The sequence below is a fragment of the Rana temporaria genome, chromosome 1 (assembly GCF_905171775.1).
Source record: "Rana temporaria chromosome 1, aRanTem1.1, whole genome shotgun sequence".
In the NCBI taxonomy this organism is placed as follows: domain Eukaryota; kingdom Metazoa; phylum Chordata; class Amphibia; order Anura; family Ranidae; genus Rana; species Rana temporaria.
In genome coordinates this window covers 631,620,714-631,641,841 of record NC_053489.1, presented here as the reverse complement: position 1 = coordinate 631,641,841, position 21,128 = coordinate 631,620,714, and the positions used below count along the sequence as shown (strand labels likewise).

The window sequence follows — 21,128 nt, the reverse complement described above, 5'->3', positions numbered from 1 at the left end:
AAATTTTACATACCCTGATTTTGGCCTGATAACATGCACACAAAGGGGTTTGAATGGCTAATATAGGTAACCATCCTCACCTGTGATCTTTTTTGTACTTCATGTGTGTGCATGTGTGTGTGTATAAAAAGGTCAATGAGTTTCTGGACTCCTGACAGACCCTTGCATCTTCCATCCAGTGATGCACTGAGGTTTCTGGATTATGAGTCATGGAGAAAGTAAAATTATTGTCAAAGGATTTGCAGGAAAGGGTAGTTTAACTGTATAAAACAAAAAAGAGATATACAAAGATATTCAATGAATTGGGAATTTGGAATGCCAATCGGCAGTGTTCAAACTCTAATCAAACCATGGTCAGGTAGACCAACTAAAATTTCAGCCACAACTGAAAAATAGTTTGGGATGTAAAGAAAAACCCACAAATAACTTCAAGTGAAATACAGGACTCACTGAAAGCATGTGGTGTGGCTCTTACAAGATGCACAATAAGGAAGCACTTGAAGAAAGATGGGCTGCATGGTCGAGTCGCCAGAAGAAAGCCATTACTATGCAAATGCCACAAAATATCAATATGCCAAACAGCACAGAGGCAAGCCTCAAACCTTCTGGCACAAAGTCATTTGGAGCGATGAGAATAAAATTTAGCTTTTTGGCCACAACCATAAACACTACATTTGGAGAGGAGTCAACAATGCCCATGATAAAAATGTACACCATTTCTACTGTGAAACACGAAAGTGGATGGCTGATGTTTTGTGGAAGTGTGAGCTACAAAAGCACAGGAAATTTAGTCAAAATGTATGGCAAGATGAATGCAGTATGTTTTCAAAAAATACTGGAGGAACATTTCCATTCATCAGCCAGGACGAACATGGGACGTACTTGGACATTCCAACATGACAATGATCCAAAACACAAGGCCAAGTCGACCTGTCATTGGCTACAACAGAATAAAGTGTAGGTTCAGGAGTGGCCATCTCAGTCTCCTGACCTCAATATCATTGAGCCACTCGGCAGAGATCTAAAATGTGCAGTTCATGCAAGACAGCCCAAGAATTTACAGGAACTGGAGGCTTTTTGCCAAGAGGAATGGGCAGCTTTACCATCTGAGAAGATAAAGCGCCTCATCCACAAATACCACAAAAGACTTAAAGCCGTCATTGATGTTAAACGGGGGCAATACACGTATTAAGAACAGGGGTATGTGAACTTTTGATCAGGGCTATTTAGGTAGTTTCTGCTGTCATTATGAATTAAAAAGAGTAAACACAGATGATCGATAAAAAATGGCTTAAGCCAAACACGAACAATGACTGAAAGACATTTTTTGTGTTAGTCATATTCTCTGAAAAATGGCCAAGAAATCATAGATTCTGCCAGGGTATGTAAACGTATGAGCACAACTGTATATACCCATACTATGGACATTAAAGTAGATGGAAAATGAACCTATATACAGTTAGGGCCATAAATATTTGGACACATCTTTAGATTTTTTTTAAGGTATTTACCAAAACATATTCAAGCTATAGTTAGATAATGGATATGGACTGAAAGTGCACACTCATGTTTATTTTGAGGGTAAGTACATCCAAATGGGAGGAAGAGTTTAGGAATTACAGCTCTTAAGAATAACCACCCCCCCTTTTTCAAAGGACCAAAAGTAATTGAACCAAAAGCCATTTCAAGGCCAGGTGTGGGCCACTTCTTTGTTATTTTTTCATCAATTGAGCAGGTACAAGGTCTGGAGTTGATTCTAAGTGAGATATTTGCATTTGGAGTCTTGCTGTGAGCCTACATCATGTATTCAAAAGAGCTGTCCACGCAAGTGAAAAGGCAATTGTAAGGCATCTATCAGAGATAGCAGCAACATTAGGAGTGGCCACATCAACAGTTTGGAACATTCTGAGGAAAGAACAACGCAATGGTGAGCTTAACAACAAAAAAGCCTGGACCTCCATGGAAGACAACATTGGTGGATAACCGCAAGATCCTCGCTATGGTAAAGAAACACCCATTCACAACACCCACACAAATGAAGGACACTCTCCAGGAGGTGGGCGTATGATTGTCAAAGTCTACAATCAAGATTTCACAAGAGCAAATACAGAGGGTTCACCACAAGGTGCAAACCATTTATAAGCCTGAAAAATAAAAAAATCAGGTTAGACTTTGCCAAAAAAAAAAAATTAAAAAAGCCAGACCAGTTCTGGAAAAGCAATCTTTGGATGGATGAAACCAAGATTAATCTGTACCAGAATGATGGAAGAAAAAAAAAAAAAAAAAGTGTGGAGAAGGCTTGGAACAGCTCATGATCTAAAGCACACAACGTCATCTGTAAAACATGGTGGAGGCAGTGTGATGGCAAGGGCATGCATGACTTCCAGGGGTACTGGGTCATTGGTGTTTTTTTTATGTGACAGAAGACAAAAGCATTCGCATGAATTCTGCAGTGTTTAGAGATATACTGTCAGCTCAGATTCAGCCAAATGCAGTAAAGTTGATTGGACAATGATCCAACTGCTATGAACCTGGAAGGACTCTAAAACGAACTTCTACAATAACAGAGTCTGGAAAGTAGCCTATGCCCAACCCAGAGTGCCCGACAGCATTCCAAAAGCCAGGCTGAAAATGACAGCCCTAGAAAACTGCAACTGAAGAGACAGTTCCAGCAGCAATGTGGAGTAGAGATTATTGGGAAAAAATAAATAAATCTGTGCTAGTGCGAATATTGGTCCCAAAGTGATTGCAAAGTTTTTTTTAATAAAAAAAATGGTTTATACTTCTCTCCTCTGTGCAATAGAATTGCACAGAGCAGCCCCGAATCTCTTCTCGTGCATGCTTGATCCCGAGCCATGCTGCCTGCATTCGCAGACGATGTTTAGGCTTAGAATCACTTGAACTCAGCAGAGCTGTTAAAACGATGTCCAACCCTCTATGCCACTGTCAAAAAACTGAGGCATATCGTTAGTGGAAGGGGGTCGCCTTGTGCTGGACTACAGTTTCTCGTTTGCCAGTGACCAACTTCCTGTAGGCGGCTCTATAACCTGACGATTTAAAGTGTTACTAATCTCACAACAGTAAAATCAGTCTATCCATGTAGTAAAGCATGCTGGTCATACTCACTGTGGAACCTAAGGGGCTAATGGTGTGTATTGCTAGAGATGTTTTTTCTTCTTGGGAAGGGTGCATGTGATCAGCACAGGGGCGATCGGCACTGTCCAGAAAGTGTCAGGGGTCCTGCAGCCTCATATAACAGTCAGAGTAGAATGAATACTCCTACAAGCTTTAACTAGACACTGATAGAAGTCATAAGACCGCTATATACTGCTGATGAGAAAGGGTATTTAGCAGTTTATATTTACTAAAATAAATGAATTCAGATGTTCCATGTACTGTGGGAGACAAGATATAGTGAATGCAGGGTGCTGGGTTTAGTAACACTTTTATGCCGCGTACACACGATCAGTCCATCCGATGAGAACGGACCGATGGACCATTTTCATCGGTTAACCGATGAAGCAGACTACACACGTCGCGCCTACACACCATCGGTTAAAAAAAACGATTGTGTCAGAACGCGGTCATGTAAACCACGTACAACCTCACTATAAAGGGGAAGGTCAAATCCAATGGCGCCACCCTTGGGGCTGCTTTTGCTGATTCCGTGTTACTGCGTGTTAGTAAAAGTTTGGTTAGCGCCATTTCGTGCTTTTCAGTCTCCGTGCTTTGCAGATAGTTTTTTCGGGTTTAGTTTGTGCTTGGGGGTTCATATCTGTCTTTCAGTGCTTGCAGTCAGGTCGTATCTGTTTTGCAGTGCGTTCCTGACCGCTTGATTTCTGTTTTTCAGTTCGTTCTTTACAGGCCTTGTTGTACTTGGTTGCTTTCTGTTTTAAGTGTTCTTCCATCATACAAGTGATGCAGAAGGTCTATATTAAGGCAAGTTGTCTCCTTTTACATCACAATCTATGTCTTTAATGTATGCTAATGTCTTGTATTTCTTGCATCATTCCCTAATTACCATGATTGTAATATGCTGTGAAAGTCCCCTTTGTCCCCCTGCATGTTCTAAGCTTTCCTTGCTCTTTTTTTGGCCTACATGCATATTTCCCTTTACTAACCTGTCCAGCATGCTATCCTAGGCCCAAACACACCTAGCCTAGTCTGTTTCCAACTTGTTTTTTGCCTGTTCCATTGTAGTTCTGCCCCCCCCCCCCCTAAAATGTGTCCCATTTTATTTTTCACATTCAATTAAGCCGAGTGCTAGAGATTTTTTTTTTCTGGGCCCAAACTCAGCTAGAACACCCCCCTCCCCCTTAAAATGTTTAATGGCCCATAAGAGGGGTGAGGAGTCTGATAAGTGGGCCTATTTTAGTTTTGGCATGAAATTCTCACTTCACTAATAAATATTATACTGATGTTGGACAAGGATGTCTTTTGTATTGTGATTGCAATGTTTGTGTGCCAAAGTAGTAATTTTTTTTTTGTTTGACTCCAGTGTTTCCTTCCACGCCACAGGAAAGGCAGACTGTGGCTTCCCAATTGGCCCAGCGGTCGGACTTCTCTAACTGCGGAGGGGCAAGAGATGGAAAACAAGTCCGCATAGTGCTGCCACCCCGTTCGGGGTCATACTATTTCAACTACAAAGGTTTTCATTGTGTTGGTGTTGGCACAGTACAAGTTTTTGTATGTGGACGTGGGGAAGAAGGGCCGGATGTCCGACGGCGGAGGATTTGCGCAGACGGAGATTGACAACGTCTCCAGACTGGTGGCCTGGCACTGCCACGGGATGAAGACAATGTGGAGGGACTCCCTTTCGTGTTTGACGCGGATGAAGCTTTCGGCCTGGGACCACACCTGATGAGGCCGTTTCCCCAGAGGACACTCACCCCTGAGAGGAGGGTTTTTAATTTTCGGCTGGCCAGAGCCAGACAGCCATACACATAGCGGAATATAAACTGAACACTGTCATTTTTACCTGCTGCATTTTTCATAATTTTTAGCGCAGGCATTCAGAGACCTACCTTTCCAACCTTTCCAACATTGGGCCTGAGGCCAGACAATCATCTGAGAACCTGACTGGCCTGGACACTGGCTGTACTGGCTTGGCCCCCCGAACTGCTCGAGATGCCCGTGATAGATATGTTGAATACTTCACCGGTAGGGGGGCAATTGCTATGCTAGACCATATTACATTTCCAAAAAAAAAGACCAAGGCGCATGTCCCAGCTGGAGGAGAAGTGTCTGCAGGTCATTAGGGAGGCAGCTTCCATCATGAGGGCCCCCCTTAACCCTGTTGAGGGCTACAGCACCTACCTTGCTGACCAGCTGCAAAAAATGGATAAGCGACAACGGGCCCTGGAAAAGGATATTTTTGCCTCTGTGATTCAGAGGGGAAGAAGGGGCCTGCTGACTGAGAACACACAACGCAGTGACCCAGCCTCCTCCTCCTGCTGCTGCCACATTCTCACCACCTGCAAGGGGCCGTGGAGGGAGCCGTGGAAGGAAGGCTGCAAGGAAGACCAGAAAGTGAATCCGTGACATCAAGCTGATCTGTCAGAAAACGGAGGTTGTTGTTGTAGTACCACAGCTTGGGGTCATGTATGACATCTTCTGCTGCTTCTGATATCTGGGATTTGGGGAGCATATTGTGACCCAAATTAGAGGGACTCCTGATGTTATTGATTTTGTTGTTGATCATGGTGGAATGTGCATAGATTTGGAGTGCTCAATTGTTGCCCTTCATGTTTGTTTGGTCCAGAATAAATGTAGATTTAATTTCAGTTAAATACTGGTCTATTGTGTTTTTCTGGTGAATAGCCATAAAACATTTCAGAAATACAATGTGTAATTAGCAAAGGACACAACCTCCTTGGGGGGTGGGGGTGAACAAAAGTAAAAAAAAAAATATTTGGGAGATCTGGCTTATTTAAAAAAAAAAAAAAAAAAAAAAAAAAAAGAAAGATTATTCATGAGATCACAAGCCGAAAAAAAGTCAGTATGGAAGAACTCTGTCTAAATACCATCAGCAAAACAACGTCTTTATTCTAGCAATAGAACGAAGAAAAAAATAGGATTTTTATAACAGCTTACCTGTAAAATCCTTTTCTTGAAGTACATCACGGGACACAGAGCTGCATATTCATTACTATGTGGGTTATATGGAGTACCTTCAGGTGATGGACACTGGTGTAATCAATTAAACAGGAAGTTCCCTCCCTATATAACCCCTCCCCTACTGGGAGTTCCTCAGTTTTTGTAGCAAAGCAATAAGTGTCCCAATATCCCCAAACAAGAGGGGTGGGAGCTCTGTGTCCCGTGATGTACTTCAAGAAAAGGATTTTACAGGTAAGCTGTTATAAAAATCCTATTTTCTTTATCGTACATCACGGGACACAGAGCTGCATATTCATTACTATGTGGGATGTCCCAAAGCAATGCTTACTGAGGGGAGGGAGACACCAACAACGCAGACCGCCATCAGACGTGAGGACCTATAATGCTGCCTGCAGCATACTGCGCCAAAAAGCTGCATCCTCTTGCCGTCTTATGTTCACCTGATAGGAGTTAGTGAACGTAAGCACAGATGACCAAGTTGCGGCCTTGAAAATCTGCGTCATAAAGGCTTGGAAATGCATTGCGCATAAAGCGCTTACCATCCTGGTAGGGAGCACCCCCACAAAAAAACAGGGGGAATCCTACTCTAACCACAAGCCTGAATAATAACCTGATGAATCAACCTTAAAAACAGTTGATTTTAGACGCTGCCTGCCCTTTCCTGGGGCCTCCTGGTAGCGCAACAACATCAGTTTTCCGTATCCGAGCAGCCGCTTCAGATAGGCCTAGACCCTTCTTACTCCAACGAGAGAGAGAGTGTAACCATTTTAATAGCTGACCTGAACACTGCCTGCCCATCTAGGGTCTTCTGGCAGCCCAATAAAAACGTCAGCTTTCTATATCTGAAACCTTCAGATAGGTATTTAACTGCTCTCATCTCAATTGAGAGAAAAGCAATAACCTTTCCTTCCGTGAAAAAAGGTTTTGAAAAAAGGGAAGGTAAGAATATCTAGATTCAAATGAATACTAGATCCTTCTAGTAAATAAGGTTGGGTGAGGATGAAAATCACTCTACTTGTAAGAATAATTGAGTATGGCTCTATACCAAGAAAGTTGCCAATACTGAAACTCTTGGAGGCTACCACAACCAAGAACACCAATTCCCTTGTCAAAGGATGAAGGGAAATATGGTGCATCGGCCCAAGGAGCTGACCCTGTAAGCCGACAAAACTAGAGCCAATCCTCCGAGCACAAGGGCGACCTAACTGGTGGACTTATACAAGGGGTGACGTGCATAACAGCCCGGACCAAAGAGTGTGAAGTAATCGACCTTTGGACCTTTGGAAGCAAGGCCGAGATCGGATCCTTGATATAACTTAAGGCTAGCTCCGTCTCCTTTCCAAATGTAGGAAGGCAGGAATTTTACCTTTGACAAACGGATGCCACCATCTGGTTTCACACCAGGAACATGGGCCTTCCAGACCGTAGGCTATCTGGTCCTGGAGGCCAGCTCTCTTGTATGAATCAAGGGAATTGCCGCTGATTCTGAAAGCCCCGATCCTCGAGAATGTGGTCTATAATAGCCAGACCATTAATTCACCTGTTGCAAGGCAGGATGTAATACCCCCTGCAAAGTAGGCCTGGACAAGATGTAAGGGACTGTGAGTTTTCTACTACCACCCTTACTGTTCCTGCACCGAGAGGTCGTCAGGGTTATGCCGGATTAATCAGGCCAGCTTCCGTTCTCCTCTAATGTTGCATAGAAGCCACAAAAGTCGCGGCACTGGGGGGAGAGACACAACCAGTGACAACTGGTCCCCCCCGGATTACAAACACATCTGCCCCGCATGCGGGTGGATCCTTTATCCTTGACCCCAAGCTGTTCAATCTCTTGTTGAGCCTGGACGCCAATACATCTTATGTACAGGGTACTATTTCTGTGACATTTGGTCAGGAAAACAGTCGGGGTGTAGAGGTCATTCTCCCGGAGACACTTGTTGACGGCTCCAGCGAATCGCCTGCCAATTCTGCATTTCATGAAATGACGAATGCCAATAGGCAAGGCACAAGCTCCTCCTTGGTAAATTAAATAAATCACTAGTATGGCATAGTCTGATTGTACTCTGACAGAACCAACCTGCCACCTGAACGTTCAGGCCCCTAAGCCAGATGCTCCATCGGTAGCTCTAGCTGACAGATAAGGCTCCCTTGGAGCTTGACTACTTCCCCTGGGCCATGTTCTCTTCCTGACCTGGCAAACCCTTTTAGTTAAGAATCACCAAGAGGAATTCCAGCATATCTCTGGGACCGGGTTCTTTGGATAATGCTAGGTCAAGATCCACTCTTTCTAGGCCGACAAAATACTGTTTATAACAGCCCTGAATAAAAGTTAGTATAGGGAACTGTCTTGAATGAAGCCAGCATCTTCCCTAGTGCCTTAATCAAAAGGCCAAAAGTAAGGAACTGTTCCTTGCCGTGACCACATAGACCAGTTTTCTTATAGCGATGGTCTTGTCTGAGGCCAAAAAAAAAACTCTCCTTTTTGGACTGTGCCAAACATACCCAGCTTCTTGTCAAATGAAAGAATGTATCTTTAGAGTTCCAGATACTTGACCATGCTGGACACCCCTAGGTCCAGCCATGCTACTGACTGACCCATCAGCAGGAGTTTGCTTCGGTATGCCATTACTGCTATACCCTGGGCCTACAGACCTGCTAGAGGCGGGCCCTAGCACCCTGACAACCCAGGCACGGAGGCTAACCCAAAAGGGCAAGACCACCAACTGGAGATAGTGCTGTTGCCCTGCGAAACGCAGACAACCTCTGCAGACCCAAGTAAATAAACACATATGCAACTGGCTCCCCATGTGTGTATGTGGCAAGTGTTAAAGCCATATGCCTCAATGGAAGTGTGTGTACATGGCAGCGTGTGTTCCTGGAAGCATGAATTCATATAAATATGTTTTAAGAAAAACATGCATATAGCATGTGTGCTCTGGAACAAGCATCTTGCAAGCAAGCATGCGATATAAACGTGTTATGCAACAATGTGCAACATGAACCCATGCAGACACGTATTTCTATGCAAACACAAGGAATCCTGTATTGCTTAATTAGGCCGCCATGTACAACTTTAAAGTAATCATGCATCCTTATGCGATTCAGCATCTTCCATGCGATCAACATCTTATGCATTTTAAGCACTACTGTGCGGACAAGAACCCTTGTGTGACCAAGGACTCTTGTGTGACCAAGCACCCCTGTGCGATCCAGCATCCTTATGCACTCAAGCATCTTAATGCGACTTTAGGCATTTCTGTGAAACAAGCCTCTCTATGTGATCAAGTATCCTTGGGTAATCCAGGACGCTGTTGATCCGACAACCATGTGTGATCCAGCTTATTTTTGCATTCAAGCATCTTTAAGCGATCTTTAGGCATTCTTGTAGAAACAAGCCTCTCTGTGCGACCAAAATATCCTCGAGTAATCAAGGACTTGGGTGATCGGGTAATCATGTGTGATTCAGCATTTTTATGCCTTCAAGCCTCTTTATGCGATTCTAGGCATTTCTGTGGAAACAAGCCTCTTTGTGTGACCAAATATCCTTGGGGAATCAAGGGCTTGGGTGATCAGGTAATCATGTGTGATTCCAGCATTTTTATGCCTTCGAGCCTCTTTATGCGATTCTAGGCATTTCTGTGGAAACAAGCCTCTTTGTGTGACCAAATATCCTTGGGGAATCAAGGACTTGGGTGATCAGGTAATCATGTGTGATTCCAGCATTTTTATGCATACAAGCATCTTTATGCGAACTTAGGCACTTCTGTGGAAACAAGCCTCTCTGTGTGACCAAATATCCTTGGGTAATCCAGGACGCAGATGATCAGGTAACCATGTGTGATGCAGCATCTTTTTTGCATCCAAGCAACTTTATGCGATTTTAGGCATTTCTGTGGAAACAAACCACTTCTGTGTGACCAAACATCCTTGGGTAATCAAGGATTTGGGTGATCAGGTAACCATGTGTGTGTGATCCAGCATTTTTATACATACAAACGTCTTTATGCGATTTTAGGCCTTTCTGTGGAAACAAGTCTCTCTGTGTGACCCAATATCCTTGGGTAATCCAGGACTTGAGTGATCAGGTAACTCAGGGCTCGACAAATCCCGGGCACCAGGTCGCCATGGCGACTAGAAATGGGGCCCTGGCGACTTGGCTTGGAAGGGGGGGCAAAAAAAAAAAAAAATAATAATTTTTTTTTTTTTTTTTTGGAGCTGGGGCCATCTGGTGGTGAGCCGTTGGTATTACAAGTTATTACCACCAGATGTGAGCTGGCGCCATCTAGTGGTGGCCGTTGGTATTACCAGTTAAGCATTACAAGTTAAACAGCAATTCTAATGTAATTTTTCACTATTTTTTCACTGCCATCTTCTTCCCTCTAATTAGAACCCCCAAACATTATATATATTTTTTATCCTAACACCCTAGAGAATAAAATGGCAAACGTTGCAATACTTTCTGTCATGCCGTATTTGCGCAGCGGTCTTACAAGCGCACTTTTTTGGTGAAAAAATTACACTTTTTTGAATTAAAAAATAAGACAATAGTAAAATTATCCCCATTTTTTTTTTTTATATTATGAAAGATAATGTTACGCCGAGTAAATTTATACCCAACATGTCACGCTTCAAAATTGCGTCCGCTCGTGGAATGCAGACAAACTTTTACCCTTTAAAATCTTCATAGGCGACGTTTAAAAAAAATCTACAGGTTGCATGTTTTGAGTTACAGAGGAGGTCTAGGGCTAGAATTATTGCTCTCGCTCTACCAATCGCGGCGATACCTCACGTGTGTGGTTTGAACACCGTTTACATATGGGGGCGCTGGTCACGTATGTGTTCGCTTTCTGCGCGCAAGCTCGTCGGGACGGGGCGCGTTTTCTGGCTCCTAACTTTTTTACCTCGCTCCTAGATTCCAAGCAAATTTGTCAAACCCTGAGGTAACTAGCATCTTTATGCACTCAAGCATTTCTATGCAACTCTAACAAACATGCAACACCATACAGACAGAAACATGTATCCTTATGCGATCCACAATAAAACATGCTTTGTTACTTGTTTTTATCCCACATGCATTCCAAACTCATGTATCTTATGCAACATGCGGACTGGTAAAAAGGAAGTTATCCTCTGTAGATGTGCGTTTCCTCAATTAAGAGACGTTAGCAATGTGTACCAGCAACTGTGCATCCCTCAGATGTGCATTTGGTTAGCCTGAAGCCGACACCAGGCTGAGGACCATATGGAGGTCTTACTAGCCACCTATAGGAAAACCTCTCTTTACACTCTAAGGAGAAGATAGAGGCTTTGGCCGAGTAGGCAGAGGGAAATTATATGCAGCATGAATCTCTGAAAAGACTGCAGGTGCAATCAGAACCTGTAGGGCTATTGATAGCTTCTCCTCGTTAGGCTGCAGCTCCTGTCTCCTGTCCTCTGACAGTGAACCTTCATCCCCAGCTCTTCTAATCCCTTTAAGGATTAAAGCAGGAAAAGGGACACACCCTGCTTTTTTTTTTTTTTTGCTTCTTGTGAGGATGCTGCGAACATAGCAGTTAACCTCTTGTAGAACAACAAATGTGATGCAAAAAACAAAACACATGCAGAGTGGCTGCAATGTTGGGGGAGGCTGCATTGATTGCCTGACAGGTCTGATGGCTCAATCTGTGAGCTGTCTCTACAGGGGAGAATAAGGGGCCACCAGGTTCAGGTGGCGATTCCTTTTTATATTCCTACCCCTGACCTTATTCAATGGGGAGACCAAAGTCCTAAGCTAAAAGCAGAGGAGCTTAACCCAGGTGCATCAACAGCTGAACATAGTCTGGCAGCAACAATGCCTGCTAATCTGCACAGCTAGATGCGGAGTAGGCGTCTTAGATGAATCTGTATCCAACTCACACAAGGTGCTTGCGTTTGTGTCCCCCTAGCTTTACAGAGCTCTGACGTCTGGGCCTTTTTGAAGAGCCCTCTCTGCGACTGCACTGAGCCGGTGAGCACGTGCGACATGGTAGAGCCTGAAGCTGAGGAAGTGGGACGCACAATAGACCAGCTAACACTTAAGCTTCCGTCTTTGGAAAGCATGGTAAGCGAAAACATCAGGCATGTCTTACTGCCCATAGTAGTGGAAAAACAGATAAGACTTGCAGCTACTCATGGAAGACAATGCTTTGCATAGGATTAAGGGCATTTTTTTTTTTTTTTTGTACCAGCCCCTTCAAGGGGAGATATATGGGTACTACAGCCATCCTGTCTGAACAGACATAGTGGCCCAGGCTACATGCCGGCTAGGGGAGGTATATGGGTGCCCTGAGCCATCCCGTCTCAAAAGACATTGTGGTTTACATTGCCCATGCATAAAAACATAATATAGGCGAGACCCATAGTCCCCTACAGAAGACCTACTGTCAAACCAAGTCCCGTAGGTCCCTCTCTTACCTTTCCACGCTGCAGGGTATTGCCAAGCAAGAGGCCCAATCTTCCCCCTTCACCGTGGGTATAGTCCTAGACCTTCAGGGACCGGGGTCCATGGCAGGAACACCACACCCCTGGACCTATATAGCACCCTGGCAGCAGAAAAAACATTTGGTCCTTAGAAGGCACAAAGTTCTGGAACCCAGGATCCAGCCCTCCGCAGAGAGGCATTATAGGCTAAACCTCGTTCTTCGTACTGAGGCCCGGGTACCGTCCACTTTGGCTATGAAGCACCTTGGACGGATCCGGATTTATGGAGGCTTTTTACATCCAGCATGGATCCCTCCAGTGGAGCTCCTAAGAGCACATGTTAACTCGTGACCAACACCTTAGACACTGATGAAAAAACTGAGGAACTCCCAGTAGGGGAGGGGTTATATAGGGAGGGAACTTCCTGTTTAATTGATTACACCAGTGTCCATCACCTGAAGGTACTCCATATAACCCACATAGTAATGAATATGCAGCTCTGTGTCCCGTGATGTACGATAAAGAAAAAATGCGCTGCAATAAACGAGGCACTAATTTTAAAAATGTAGAATGTGCCTTCTCCAAAACGAACGCTAGTTTTACTAGAACGAGCGCTCCCGTCCCCTAATTTAGTCTGAGCATGCGTGGATTTTTAACCGATGGTCGTGCCTACCAACGATCGGTTTTGTCCTATCGCTTAGGAATCCATTGGTTACATTTAAAACAAGTACCGGTAGGCTTAACCGATGGTTAAATAACCGATGGCGCCCACACACGATCGGTTTTGACCAATGAAAATGGTCCATCAGACCATTCTCATCGGTTTAACCGATCGCGTGTACGCGGCATTAGAGTTTCTATGCCCCGCAATTGACAAAAGAAAGAAATACGTAGCCATGACAACACATAAAATGAATGATATATGAACAAAAAATATTAGAATAAATCCTTTTTGCTCTTAAGCACACAGAAGACAAACTAGGTTTTCCTATTAGCAGCAGTTCAACTATCAGTCTCACAGGAGGACAGGTTAAACACTTCTCACTAATGAGATTTTGATTAGCCAAACTGCCAGCTGCTCACAATAGTACTCAAAATAAATTCGTATTACCAATCAGGATACAAACTGCAAGAGGACATTTGTAATATATCAGAAATTAAATGAGGCCATCCTGAAGTACATGACATTTCATCCCTAATTCTAATAATCATTCTAAGGCCTCATGCACACGGGTTCATTGGTACTGGTAAATCAGCGTTAAAATCTCACCTAGGCTGCGTTTTTCAAACCAGTGTAGGCGAGTTTAGCAGCATTTGGACGTTTATTATATTGACCAGAATTTAAAAATGTATTCTGGCCATTAAAATGAATAAATGCTGAAGTGCTAAACATGCCTAGTGTTTAGCCACATCTGGTGGTTTTATGCCTAAAAGCTCCTCTCCTGAATGTGATTCTTCTGCTTTTAAAGGGGTTGTAAAGGTACAATTTTTTTTCCCTAAATAGCTTCCTTTACCTTAGTGCAGTCCTCCTTCACTTACCTCATCCTTTTTTTTTGCATTTAAATGTCCTTTTTTCTTCTGAGAAATCCTCACTTCCTGTTCTTCTGTCTGTAACTCCACACAGTAATGCAAGGCTTTCTCCCTGGTGTGGAGTGTCATGCTCGCCCCCTCCCTTGGACTACAGGAGAGTCAGGACACCCACTAACACAGCTCCTTTCTCTATCTGCAATGGGATTGTTTTGATTGGTCAAAGTACAAGTCCCGGACCAAAATGCAGCTAAAAGGACAAGGCCCCTTTTTGCGATTCGGCACTGCGTCGCTTTAACTGACAATTGCGCAGTCGTGCGACGTGGCTGCCAAACAAAATTGGCGTCCTTTTTTTCCCACAAATAGAGCTTTCTTTTGATGGTATGTGATCACCTCTGCGGTTTTTATTTTTTGCGCTATAAACAAAAATAGAGCGACAATTTTGAAAAAAATTCAATATTTTTTACTTTTTGCTATAATAACTATCCCCCAAAAATATATAAAAATATTTTTTTTACTCAGTTTAGGCCGATACGTATTCTTCTACATATTTTTGGTAAAAAAAATTGCAATAAGCGTGTATCGGTTGGTTTGCGCAAAATTTATAGAGTTTACAAAATAGGGGATAGTTTTATTGCATATTTATTCATTTTTTTTTTTTACTACTAATGGCGGCGATCAGCGATTTTTTTCCTGACTGCGACATTATGGCGGACACTTCGGACAATTTTGACACATTTTTGGGACCATTGTCATTTTCACAGCAAAAAATGCATTGTTTATTGTGAAAATTACAATTGCAGTTTGGGAGTTAACCACAAGGGGGCGCTGTTGGTGTTATGTGTTCCCTGAAGTGTGTTTACAACTGTAGGGGGGTGTGGCTGTAGGTGTGACGTCATTGATTGTGTCCCCCTATAAAAAGGGATCACATGGTCGATGCTGCCGCCACAGTGAAGAACGGGGGGTCGTGTTTACACATGGCTCTCCCCGTTCTTCAGCTCTGGGGACCGATCGCGGGACTCCAGCGGCGATCGGGTCCGCTGGTCCCAGAGCTTCGGACTGGGTCGCGGGAGCGCGCCCACGACCCACGGCTGGGTACTAGTACAGGACGTACCTGCACGTACATGTGCCCAGCCGTGCCATTCTGCCGACGTATATGTGCAGGAGGCAGTCCTTAAGTGGTTAAATATAGTAAATTACCTTTTTTGCTAGAAAATTACTCGAAAACCCCCAAACATTATTATATATATATTTTTTTAGCAGAGACACCCTAGGGGAAAAAATAGTGGTCGTTGCAACTTGTTACACAGTATTTGTGCAGCAATTTTTCAAACGCGTTTTCTTTTTTGGGAAAAAAAAAACTTTTATACGAATATAAAAAAACGAAAAAGTTAGCCCGATTTTTTGGTATAATGTGAAAGATGATGTTACGCCAAGTAAATAGATACCCAACACGTCACGATTTAGAATTGCGCACACTCGTGGAATGGCGCCAAACTTCAGTACATAAAAATCTTCAAAGGCGACGCTAACATTTTTTTTTACAGGTTACATATTTAGAGTTACAGAGGAGGTCTAGTGCTAGAATTATTGCTCTAACGTAGCCTGTGTGTATCTGGCTCTGATACTTGCCAGTGCTTCACCAGCCCCTGACCTCAATGCACGTCCCTGGTGCAGACTTCAGGGGTGCGTTATGTACCAAGCGCAGGATTCAGGGTGCACTATGTACAGCGTGCAGGGTTTTGCTATGTACAGAGTGCAGCGTTCAGAAGTGCAATGTGTACAGAGTGCAGGGTTGAGGAGTGCGCTACATATAGACTGCAGTGCAGAGTTTAGGGGTGTGCAGAATCCTAGCTGAAAAAAAAAAGCCCTGGGTGTGAGGGCTACATACGTTTTTTTCTCCCTTCATGCTCCGTTTTGTAAACACACTGAGAAGTGAGACAAGATCTCTCCAAAGTTAGTTGAATCACAACTTGGAACATTTCCCCTCTATTTATATTCTGGTGACAACTCTATATTCAGATAAAGGTGAGCAGAGATGGGGTTTTGGGGTATGGAGGTGAGCAGAGAGGGAACTGCAGTGCAGAGATGAGCAGGTTTCTGAGGTGCAGAGATAAGCAGGGGGATTGGGGTCCAAAGGTAAACAGAGAGGGGAATGCGTCATGTGATTTTGCAGCCTATTCATCCGAATGGGCTGCAAATCGCATTGGAGCACAGAAAAAGTAGTGCATGAACCATTTTTTTTAAAAACTCTCCACACTAAATCATATGGTACTGTGAAGCAATCTAGTGACTTCAAAACACACTGCATTTGTGATCTGCATTTGGGGTCACCTGCATGCAAATCGCAAAGGCAGTGCAATCCCCTGCAGTGTGGCAGGGGATTGACACCCAGTACCCACTAGTCCCCAAACCGTTATATTTATTTTTTTTAAATCGCGCCACACCGAATTTTAAAAACGGCCAGAGCACAGGTTGAGCTATTCCTGTTACATCTACTGCATTCCCCTTAACAGAGTCCCCAAGAGTCTTCAGGTTTGGTATCAATGGTAAAACAAAGGTGTTGGGAGGACCAACCTTTTTTTTTTTTTTTTTTTTTTCCAGGAAATTGCTGGATTGGATGCTATCAAAATTTCAGGATAACATGCATCCTAATCTTTTATATCCACAGATTATAGTGATGAAGAGCAATATTACAGTATTACACAGAATGTGTAAAATAAATCTATAGTAGTCAACAAAATAATATACCCAGACTACATAAAACACACACATATAACCTTAATACAACATTATATATATATATATATACACACACATATATATATATATATATATATATATATATATATACACATACACACATACACACACACATACATATATACATACACACACACACACACACACACACATACACATACATATATACACACTTACATTTTTAAGGCCGAGTACCAATACTTTTTCTCAATACCGATTCTTAGTGTCATGTGACGGTTTTAATTTTTAGACCAACAACAAATCATTACCAAAGATCAGTATAGTGGCGAGGGGTGCAGGGTAGATGGGAGTTGCAGAAAGAGGAGAGGGATCCCGCACAAGGTCAGAGGAAGAGTAGAGGGCATTATCAGACCCTGGACAGCCTGAAACGGTCAGAGGGACACTGCACCCCCCAAGCAGGTATGGCTGTTGCTGGCTGTCTTCCAGGGCTTGTACTGCTGGATGGTACTAATGACTAGTAACTGCTGCCAGGTTCATGACCCACTATCCCCAAGCATCAGTGTGACAGGAGCTGGCACTAGAGGAAGCATGCCGCTGTAGTAGAGAGCAGAGTCGATGCTTCTTGTATTGCTCCTGTCACAGGCAGAGTACTTTTGATATCACTCTGCCTGTGACAGGAGCCAGCGCTATACAGGAAGCATTGGGTCTGCTTCCTCTAGCGCCGGCTCTGTTCTTCACACTGATGCTTGGGGACAGCCAGTCGGGAACCTGAGATCTGGTTTAGCCGACCTGCCATCCCAGACCAGGAGGTGGCGGGCCACATCAGAGGGTGCCGTGGGCCAGCGGTTGGGCAACCCTACTGTACGGTGCCTGGTGCTCAAAAATTTTGGGGGGGGCGCAAACAAAATGAAAAAAATAAATAAAATCATCAATTGCAGCCTCGCTGTGCCCATCAATTGCCGCCACTGTGCCCATCAAACGCAGCCACTGTGCCATAAAATTTTTGCCACTGTGCCATGCCATCAAACGCAGCTACTGTGCCATGCCATCAAACGCAGCCACTGTGCCATGCCATCAAACGCAGCCACTGTGCCATGCCATCAAACGCAGCCACTGTGCCATGCCATCAAACGCAGCCACTGTGCCATCAATTGTCACCACTGTGCCATGCCAAAACGCAGCCACTGTGCCAAGCCATGCCACTGTCGCCACTGTGCCCATCAAGTGCCGCCAGTTTGCCCCTAAAAAGCTGCCAGATTGCCCCCCCCCCCCCCGCCTGGCACTTACCTTTCTCAGTCAGCCATCCTCGGATCTTTCTCCACGATCCCTCCATGTAGTCCCGCCCTCGATGTCGCTTCAGCCAATAAGGTTACCGGTAACCAGATCCGGTGAACCTGATTGGCTATGATACCGCTGGCTCTGATAGACACTTCCACAGCCATCTAGCTGCCGTTATTCAGATGGCTGTCGCTGGCCAGGGGGGCGGCCGGCCATCTGAATAGTGGGCGGCAGCGGCAACAATACATAGATTCATGCAATGCATGAATCTATGTATTGTTTTTCAGTGGCGGTGCAGGAGCGAGAGGGGGCGGCTCTCCTGCGCCCTCTACTGACGCACCGCCACTGCTGCTTTAGCTGATCTTTCCCCCATTACTGACTTACCATATCTTGTTCAACACCGTCTGTGTTGAGACAGTCATCCTGGTAGAGGGGAACAGTGTTGTCAATCAATCAACGGGCTGATCAGAAAAAAACTGAACAGATTCCCCATCCACACAAGCGAGGTGGATGGAGAATATTCCCTGCTGCGATCTTGTATTCTAACATTGGGGACTCCACTCTCAGAATGCTCTGATCAGCGTTGCTACTCTGGTCGAACACAAATATTCCAACAAGCCCATCATTAGACTGACTTCTCCATAATGGGAACGCCCATAGGTGGAAAAAAATGTGGTCGGTCTCTGCTCAACTGGCCAAATTTCGATCCCATTTAAGGCCAGTTTGAGCAGCACAGTAGTGACATTACCAATATCACTCCAAATCACCTAACACTAGCAGTCAGAGGCCTTAAATGCTCACTGCAGATATAAAGTCATGAGACTGTAGGCATATGAGTGCCAAGGCACACTCATACCTGGAAATGCAACTAAGGAGGGATTCAAGACAAAGAGTACATTTTTCAGGATACTGCATAGGCACAACATTTCTATTTATTCCCTATAACAGAAAATGATCACTTTGCAAGAACATCTTCACTATAAGGCTAGGACGAATCAGGGTTCATTTAGGCCAGCGTCTCTCAATTCGTCATCCTTGAAGACCCTGTGGCATGTGCCATGAAGATGGGCAGACCGCCTTTCTTATTTGCTTCTGAAGGAGGAATTATAGAGAGTTGTATTGAAAACGGAACATTCATTAGGGAAAATGTGTCAGTCACAATGGAGTGCAATGGCTTCTTGATGCCTTAAGATAAATGCACATACCAGTCCCCACACATTTGCAGGGCTCTTCTAGACATACATTTTACAAGCTCCTTCATCTTCTGGTGATTGAGTATATATGTGAGCTGCAGGAAAGAGCCTTTGCGGTAGAAGAGCCAGGAACTCCCCTGTGAGATTTCACTGCTGGAGTTCCCAAGAGATATTTAGAAGCCAGCGATTGATCCAGGCCTTCTACCCATAGATGAAACATTCTTTAAGGGCAAACTAACTCATAAAATGGGTTCGTGAATTTCTCCATCTACAAACGTTGAAAAGTGCAGACAGAAGAATAGAAAAAAGTTTATTCATCAAATTTAAGGGGAAAAAAATTACCTTTGGATGCTTCAAACTTTTTCTTTTGGGCTTCTTGAAACGCAGTATCCGTTCCCTTTCCTTAAAACACAAAAGAGAGAAAAGTCATGAAGAAGTTCCAGCGATTATGAAATAGTCTTCTATACTGACTGAAAGCACTTGCTTTACCAGTCTGGTTACAAAAAATAAATAAAAAAATCAATCAATCAAAAAGGAGCGTCTTACATAGACTATTACCCCTCCTTCCACTTCATTTTGTAATTAAAATTATTTTTCCTTTTGGCTACAATTTTCTAAAACCAAAACAAAGCCTCAAACCCAAGTTTTACAACCATAGCAGCAGTACAGGTGTGGGACACAAGGCCATATTTAAGACATCCTTGACGATATACATTCAAATGATCTTGCACTGAATGACGGTAAGGGCGGAAGCATTTCTTATCGATACATGAAGGACTCATTTACACTAGTAGTGCCCTCTGAATTTGTGCTTGGCAGAGGGCACATGACAGGCAGTCAGGATGTGTTATGTTACCTTCTCACTGCCTGTTTTAACCCATCAAAACCTGCACTGCATGCGAGTGCGGCATGTCCCCATTTAGTTGTATGGGTTGAGTTCAGTGGGGGGGGGTACTGCCTGCGGAACATGTCTTGGGAGTCATTTTTGCTGTGATGTAAAGCATCGCCACAGTGGCACATGTACATTCCCGCTGCCTTTACGGCCCTATTTTGTAGACGCAAGAACTTTTGTGCAAACCAATCAATGTACACTTATTGCGATTTTTTTTACCAAAAAAATATGATGAAGAATACATATCGGCCTAAACTGAGGAAATTATATATATATATATATATATATATATATATATATATATATATATATATATATATATATATATATATATATATATATATATATATATATATATATATATATATATATATATATATATATATATATATATATGATATTATAGCAAAAAGTAAAAAAAAAAAAAAAATATTGCTTTTTTCAAAATTGCCACTCTTTTTGTTTATAGCGCAAGAAAAAAAACCCACAGAGGTGATCAAATACCACCAAAAGAAAGCTCTATTTGTGGGAAAAAAAATGACATAAATTTTGTTTGGGTACTGTGTCGTACGACCGCTCAACTGTCAGTTAAAGCGACGCAGTGCCGAATCGCAATAAGTGCTCTGGTCAGGAAGGGGGTAAATTATTCTGGGGCTGAAGTGGTTAAAGGTCCATGCACACTAGGCAGCAGAAAAAAATGGCAAAACTATGGGCAGAAAAAAAGCAGTAGAAAAAATGCTCCTATTGACATACGACGACATATGACGACGTTTTTCCCCAAAACACTAAAAAATGTACACTTAAAAACGCTTGACGCACCTAAACAGGCTTCAAGCACCTTTTCTGCCCTAAATCTCCTCTCAGAAAACGCACTCATGATGTTTGTTTTTTTCAGCCTGTAAACACTCCCCTACACATGTACATGGACACAGAGATGTTTCCACAGACTGAAAGGAAAA

General features: G+C 43.5%; 1 protein-coding gene across 1 annotated transcript in view; it reads right to left on the bottom strand.

Annotated features, from left to right (window-relative positions):
- JAKMIP1 (janus kinase and microtubule interacting protein 1) overlaps positions 1-21,128 on the bottom strand; it is a 254,492-nt gene that overhangs the window by 98,012 nt on the left and 135,352 nt on the right. Inside the window, 1 exon segment of the mRNA XM_040335404.1 lies at positions 19,620-19,679. Within this exon segment, the coding sequence (XP_040191338.1) occupies positions 19,620-19,679 (60 nt within the window).